We start from the raw sequence: 7,135 nt of genomic DNA, 5'->3' as shown, positions 1-7,135 counted from the left end.
CTTTTATTTTGAAACGCAAGTCGGAAGTTCCGTATTGGCCAGCTTCCTTATGACGACATTTCCGGCTTGTTTGCTGGCGTAAACACACCAAACAGCTGGCCGCGTCTACCTGGTCAAAACAGTCCATTAACATCTGTGTCACCTGCCGGGACGCAGAGCCGCCGTATTACTCCGCGCCCAGCGGTGATTCGCCTGAACTCGTCCTTCCTGCCGCCTCCTCTCCGCGACTAAACGGCTCGTTCCCTGCAGACTTCTGCCCACAAAAAAGAAGCGTCCGCCTTCTCTCTCATGGTGGTTTCAGGTCAATGGGGAACTGCCTGTTTTCACAAGGTGGGGATGACTTTTCACTGCTGAACGAGTCCGAGGGGGGCAGTCTGCCCGGAGAGCCCCCGCCGCCCTACCAGGTGAGCAGCCGGGGGGTAGATTGGGTTAGTGCAGCCCTGAAGCTCAGGATGGGGACAAGGTTTCATATAAAATGTAGAATGTTGTAGCAGTGTGACCAAAAAACCCAGCGTTCCTGGTTCATCACAATCCAGACTAGTTTCTGAGGCCAAGTATGAGACTGAAGGAGAGCTTCTACTGTTTTGGTTTCACATTACAAGTCCATTACCGCACCGCGTATTGACGCGTTGGAACTGGATCTGCTTGGCGCCTCTAAACATAAGAAACGTACTTCCAACTGTAATGTGCAACACTCTTTGTTGTTTCCGGTGGGGTTTTAGACGTAATTCTGCTTAAAATCAGCATTTTCTTGGCGTACATGTAATAATCTTAGCGGAAACCTTTAAGAAACGTTCCCTAGCCGGTACCGTTTCCCTAATCTCCAGACTTGCTTCGCGAAAAGGTTCTACTAAAGTAGAGCGAAGGTTAGTTTCAGCTCAGACTGCGTGATGACTATCAGGAACTTCTAAAAGTTACGTCACACTTTTAGTTTAAGCTTCAAAGCTAAACTAAGACGTTCTCAGTGCAACCTCTGAGTTCCCAGAACGTTCCCTGAAAGTTACACAGCGCATAACCCTTAGAACACCTCAGGTTCCCCAACCTGCAGAGAGGACCTGGACAAGACAAGAGGGACTTCATGGAAAGTGTCAAGAAAGGTTCTCTAAAGTTTTTCTGAAAGGCTGTTTCAGAAGTTTCACAGCAAAACCTTATAAGAGCATGGGGGGGATGATCTTAAAGGCCGAACTGCTACTTTCACGGTTTAGAGAATGTCCCCCGAGTCGCAAACCGCACATAACCCTGAGAGAACGCTTCTGGGAACGTTCTCTGAAGGTTGCAGGTTTTTCTAGCCTTCGGAGAACCTCTAGAAAATGTTTCGTAAAGGTTCTCTGGAGATCAGTTTTAGCATTGTGCGATTTATTTATTTATAATGGTATCTATTGGGGATCGCTTGTTCCCCACAAGTTATCCTCCACTTTCACGTTCCGACCTTCAGAGAACGCTCCAGGAATGAATTAGGGCTGGGCAGTATATCAAGATTATAAAAAAATATCAAGATTAAAAAATAAAAAAAACAGACATAAGATGAGATGGTATACGGTTTATATCGAGATGGTTTATCTTGCATTTGAATTATACTTTTATGTGTTCCAGTAGGTTATTTTTTTCAGCTATTTGTCATATTTATCTATTTATCTGTTTGTTAAAAATAATGTGCCTGTGAGAAATCTTGGATAAAGCTTTGATTCAGAGATGCCTTTTGATCATTACTTTATGAAAATAAAAATACATTGAGATAAATATTGTATATCGGGATTCAGCCTCAAAACATTGAGTTATTATGTTTGCTCCATATCGCCCACCCTAGTGTGTGTGTGTGTGTGTGTGTGTGTGTGTGTGTGTGTATTGAAGCTGAATGGGTCTTCCCAATGAAAGGTAACGGTAACTAATTATTCTCCAAATGAGTGAAAAGGTGGCTGTTGGGCGGCAAAGTGAATGTGTTGGAGTGGCCTTCATAAATGTCCTGATCTCTGTTCTTGTAGAGGATTAGTGAGCTGAGCTGAAACCTCCGTAACCAGAGGTTCTGCCAGGAGGAACGAGACAGAACTGGTGAACTAGTGAGAGGAGCCTGTAGGAGGATTCCCCAAAACGTTTGATCCGATCCCTGCAGGTTAAAAAGCAATTGTGCCAAATGTTAAGGAAACCTGCGTACATTTCTGGAGCTGAGGAAGGGGCATAAAAACAATCACCAAAGCCCCCTAACCCACCCACCACTTACTTATTAACTAATGATTAAATATCAGTGAGAGAAAAAAAAATCAATACTTTGCAGAGGATACAGGAATGACGGGTCATGCCTCTTAATCGTCCGTCTTTGCCTGCCTGTGTAATTCTACGGTCAGATAAATGGACTCTGCAGCGTGTGTCAGTAAAAACTTCAAACACCACGCTCCTGATGTTCCCACTGTGTCCCTGCCAGCTGTCCATCCTCGTCTGTGTTTATTTGCCACGCAGCTAACGTTCCCCACGTGCTCTGCTTTTCGCGTCTTTCTCTTTTTTTTTTTCTTTTTTTCACCTGTCTGGCATTTGTGGTCTTAATCCAGGTGTTATTTGGTTGCTGATACGCTCAATCAGCTGGTCCAGAGCGTAAAACCACTCTCCCGTTAGGGCGATTACTTGTTATGAAAGATGTTACAGAGCACTAGCTCTACCAGCAGAAATCCTGTGGGGAGCAAAGCTTAGAATCAGTGCAGGGAGGGGAAAAAACAGTGTATGGATTTGACTCGTGGACTCTGCTTTTAGAGCTGATTTTGGTGATCTGTTCGTTCCAGCAGCACGCCCCACCGGTGCCCGTCTTCCACCCCACGCCGGGGGAGAGCCGTCTGGCCAATCAGCTGACCGAGGAGGAGCAGATCCGCATCGCTCAGCGAATCGGACTCATCCAGCATCTTCCCAGAGGTGTCTTCGACCCGGGGTCTGACCCCTCGGAGAAGAAAGTAAAAGAGTAAGTCCTCAACGGGGACGTTGTACCATCAAAAAAAAAAAAAAACCTTGCAAAAGTTTTCATACCCAATGAGATTTAGCACATTTTGGCGCTGCGTTGCTGCAACGTTTCCTGTGTTGTCGTGGGGGTTTTATGCAATGCACCAACACAGGGAAGCAGATTATTGTGAAGTGGAATCACTGCTCAAAAAACGAGAGGAACAGCGTTTGATCAGAGAATAACATTCAGCCAGTTAAAGGTGTGGAACATCGATCTGGTCAGTTCAGTAGTAGAGGGGGCTGGTGATGGCCGTCGGCTGGTTTGGTGTTGACAAAATGAACACCAGGGGCAACAATGAGACGACCCCCCCCCCCCCCCCCCCTGTTCTGGCGCCCTGTTCTTTTCACAGCTGAGCTCATGTGACAGACTGGAAAGGGTCTGGAGAAGCTGCGGTGAGCTTAATGCCGCCTGCGGCACTGTCCAGGATGATGGGTTTGGTGGTGGACGTACAGACCCGTGCAGGATAAATGATAGCACCCTGGCTGCCAACAATCCTGACTCCCATTGTTAGAGCCTTGGCTGATTCACGGGGTCCTGGGTTCCTCCTGGTGCATGATGATGCCCGGCCTCATGTGGCAAGGTTACGCAGGCAGTTCCTGGAGGATGAAGGAGCTGGTACTGTTGACTGGCCTCCAGGCGCCCCTGATCTAAATCCATGAGAACATCTCTGTCATGTTTAGGTCCATCCAGCACCAGCAGGTTCAATCTCAGACTGTCCAGGAGCTCAGTGATGCCCTGGTGTTTTATGAAATGTTCATTTCAGGATCTGGAGAGATCGGCAAACACAAATAAGGACTCAAACATTGTTTCTGTTAGAATATAAGGCCCACATTTATTATTCCCCACAGAACACACCAACACAAAACAGCAAGCACTTCGCAACCGCAAAGTAGCAAGCACTTAAAGCCGACAAGCTTTCAAACAGGCGTGTTGTTCCATCTCTTACCATGGTTAGGACTGGGAAGTCGGTCAGTCCGCTTAGAGCACAATCCACGCGGCCGGGCGTCCATACAACCCACGGCTGACTTCAACGACTGAGGGCGGTCCCCTCCTTTTTATACCAATAAACAAAGTATCAGATGGGAGCGAGAGTGGCCACTTCTCCCTCCCATCTGAGCTGTTCGTCCCGTTTCCAAAACAAAAACCGTTCCCAGCATCTCAGCAGTGTGTGAAGCAAAATAATATTGCAAACTCAGATAATAGTGCAAATATAAGCAAAATAAGGAATACAGAAACAGTCTTTCCCACAACACATTGTCATAGGTTCTCACCACTAGTTAAAAGAAGTTATAGCAAAATAACACATGTTTTTCTTAGTTTTATTTGAGCAACATAACAGGCACGACTAATATGTTGCTCTTAGTTTAAAACTAACCAGTTTTTCCCAAAATACATTGTCAAAGAACAAAAATAATTCTTTAATTTATCACCTGGTGAGGATCTGGGAGGACACACCTGGACACCATCCGTCGCCTCGATAGGCACCTGCCCCGACGTCATCAGGCATGCACACCAGCACGTGGGAGCCGTACTGACTACCGAGTACCGGATGTGAGTTGCTGCAATGACGTTTCAGCGACCTGGACAATCCTGCCACATCAGTTTTTCACTTTCACTGTGGGTTGGCCGTTTTTATTTTCATCAGATGATGCGGCATCCTTTAGTTCCCAACACATTCAAGATCAGTTTGGATATCCAGCAGGATTTTTATTAGAGAACAGTGGTGAAGTAACACCAAGCAGACCAGGGAACCTTGGAGACAGGTCAGGAAGAATGAATGGAAAGTTAGATTCTAAGGCAACAACCCAAACTTTGAACGTCTCTGCTCAGCCCATCACCTGAAAAGGGAAAGAGTACAGCGTATTTTGGTCTCAGACGGATCCTGCAGAGACCCACGGCTCAGGTGGCAGAATCTGATAACATGGCAACTAGTAGCCGCTTCACTCTGCCGGCCTCCAGGGAAGAGTGGCGAGAAGAAATCCATGTTCATAGGAGTCCATCAGAAGTCCTGATTGCTGCTTACCACATGCAATGTAGGGGATGAAGCACGCATGCGGAAAAATGGTACCCTGGTCACATGAGATCTGCATGAAACATGTTTAATCTACATGCAACATGTTATGTGTGGTGAAACATGGCGCTGGCAGGGTTATGTTGTGGGGAGGTTTTTTTGTTTTGTTTTGTTTTTTGGACGCTTTTTTTTCTTTCGGAATGACCCAAAACGTCCAGCCAGAGCTACAATGTTCAGATCCAAATCATTCATTTCTGAGATTGGTCAAGTCAAAGTCCAGCCTTTACATGCAGCTATCAACCTGCGGTGAGACCTGAGAACTGCCGTCGAGAGACGCTCTCCATGCAGTTTGACTGATCCTGAGCTACTTTGAAAAGAAGAGAAGGACAGGGTGTTCAGTCTCTAGACGTGTAAAGCTAGCAAAGACACGGCCCCAGAAAAACACGCAGTTGCAATAACCCCCAGAGGTGATTCTACCAGGTATATGCTCAGGATGCAGGTACACGCCTCATTTTTCAGATTTTATGTGGGGAACCAAGCCGGACAGCTTTGAATGGTTTGCCTTCCACGTCCCAGTAATGTGCTGCTTTGTGTTCTGTCGCACGCCAAGCCGGTAAAATGCACCGCCGCCTGTGGCTGTGAGGTAAGAGCGCCGATGCTTGCTGACGTGCTGCGTCTCTCCTCCTCAGGTGTGTGATCTGCATGGTGGATTTTGAATACGGCGATCCCATCCGGTTCTTGCCTTGCCTTCACATCTACCACCTGGACTGCATCGACCCCTGGCTGATGCGCTCCTTCACCTGCCCCTCCTGCATGGAGCCCGTCGACGCAGCCCTGCTCTGCACCTACGAAACCAACTGAGCACCGGCCACCCGCCGGGCGCTGCTGCCCAGAAGTAGACGCCCCGCTTTTAGCCAGACTACCCTAGCTGTTTAACAGGGCTAGCCGGGGCGGGGCGGCCCTGTGCAGATGTTTGGAAGCTCTATGGGGAGAAGATGACGCACGTCAGGAACAGTTTTCTACGGCGCGTTTCTATAGATTTGATACACACCTGTGTGTTTGCCTTTCTGCTGTAGGGAAATGCGGAGAGGCCTGTCAGACCAGCAAACGCTGTGCTTGAAGTATATAAAAAAAAAAGAGATAAAATACCATGATTTTTAAGGTCATCAGTAGAGTTTGCTTCCCCTTTGATGGAGCATTGTCCGTCATTTCAGCTTGGGACATTTGTCAGTCATGTGACCTCATTGTTTGTCAAGTTGCCAATGAAAACTTGAAGAGAAAGGAGGGTTTTCTTTGAGAGAATCTTTTGGTCCGGGGTGTTGCAAGAAACACCTTCCCAGCGTTCACCTTAGTTTTCCTGATCAGACTCACGTTGTCAGGACTTCTGGCTTTTCCGACGTTATCAGTTCAGCTGTCAACCTGATTAGAGGATTCCTCTTTTTTTTTTTTTTTTTCTTTTTTTTTGCCAGTGTTGGTTGCGTTGTTGGGTTGATCTTTTCCTCCGTTTGAATTCTCCGCTTGGCTTTTGATTTAAAATACAGTCCTTCCAGTTTGCGTGTTTTGGTTTACTGTCAGAAACATTTACGTTTGCTTTGGTTATGCAGTTTTTGAACTTCTGCCAGTGATTCCCAAGGCTCCAGAGTTCGGTAGCACAAAACGCGAGGCGGCATGCGCGTCGCGTCGGGAGAACTGGTGAAACAAGCAGCCGTAGCAGCAGGCAGGGATGTAAAGGCAACGTGAAGCCTGACTTCAGCCGTTAAGAGGCTCCGAGTACGACGGCGTTTCTGATTTACTGTGCACTCGCTGTGCCTTTGGTAATGGTTGGGCTAAGTTCTGTGAAGTACAATCACTTTTTGACTCTTACTTTGTCGTTCTTTAGTTTTCCTCTAGGAGGAGACACATACCAGCACAATGCGTCACATTCTGTTTCACCAGGCTGGAGAGGTGACCTGGCTGCTGCAGCAAGCAGCAACAGTCTGTGTGTGTTTTAATTTATAATGTATGCAAAATGTGCACAACGTTTTGAAAATTCAAAAAAAAAAAAATCACAATAAATGTGAGTTTTAACTCTTTTCAGAAGTGGAGTCGTGTTCATTGCTTTTATTGATTTCTTTTTTTTTAATCCTAATGTTTTGGCTTGT

The 7,135-nt window shown here is 46.7% G+C and overlaps 1 protein-coding gene across 2 annotated transcripts; it reads left to right on the top strand.

Annotated features, from left to right (window-relative positions):
* The first annotated feature begins 40 nt into the window (after nucleotides 1-40).
* Nucleotides 41-7,066, top strand: rnf11a (ring finger protein 11a). 2 transcript variants are annotated; one of them, XM_012877661.3, is made up of 3 exons: nucleotides 41-404; nucleotides 2,775-2,944; nucleotides 5,684-7,066. In XM_012877661.3, the coding sequence occupies exons 1-3, from the start codon at nucleotides 306-308 to the stop codon at nucleotides 5,853-5,855; spliced, it is 441 nt and encodes a 146-aa protein (XP_012733115.2). In that variant the 5' UTR covers nucleotides 41-305; the 3' UTR covers nucleotides 5,856-7,066. The 2 variants fall into 2 exon arrangements, with proteins under 2 accessions (XP_012733115.2, XP_012733114.2); XM_012877660.3 differs by having other exon boundaries at nucleotides 2,772-2,944.
* The last annotated feature ends 69 nt before the right edge of the window (nucleotides 7,067-7,135 follow it).

The sequence above is a fragment of the Fundulus heteroclitus genome, chromosome 5, assembly GCF_011125445.2.
Source record: "Fundulus heteroclitus isolate FHET01 chromosome 5, MU-UCD_Fhet_4.1, whole genome shotgun sequence".
Classification (NCBI taxonomy): Eukaryota; Metazoa; Chordata; class Actinopteri; order Cyprinodontiformes; family Fundulidae; genus Fundulus; species Fundulus heteroclitus.
Note: the sequence above shows the minus strand (reverse complement) of the source record. Positions and strands in the feature narration are given on the sequence as shown.

Excerpts from the sequence above, each read along its gene's own strand:
- rnf11a (XM_012877660.3), top strand. The coding sequence starts at position 306 with ATGGGGAACTGCCTGTTTTCACAAGGTGGGGATGACTTTTCACTGCTG. Across the intron at positions 405-2,771 it reads AGCCCCCGCCGCCCTACCAG|CAGCACGCCCCACCGGTGCC; the intron begins GTGAGCAGCCGG and ends TGTTCGTTCCAG. Across the intron at positions 2,945-5,683 it reads TCGGAGAAGAAAGTAAAAGA|GTGTGTGATCTGCATGGTGG; the intron begins GTAAGTCCTCAA and ends TCTCCTCCTCAG.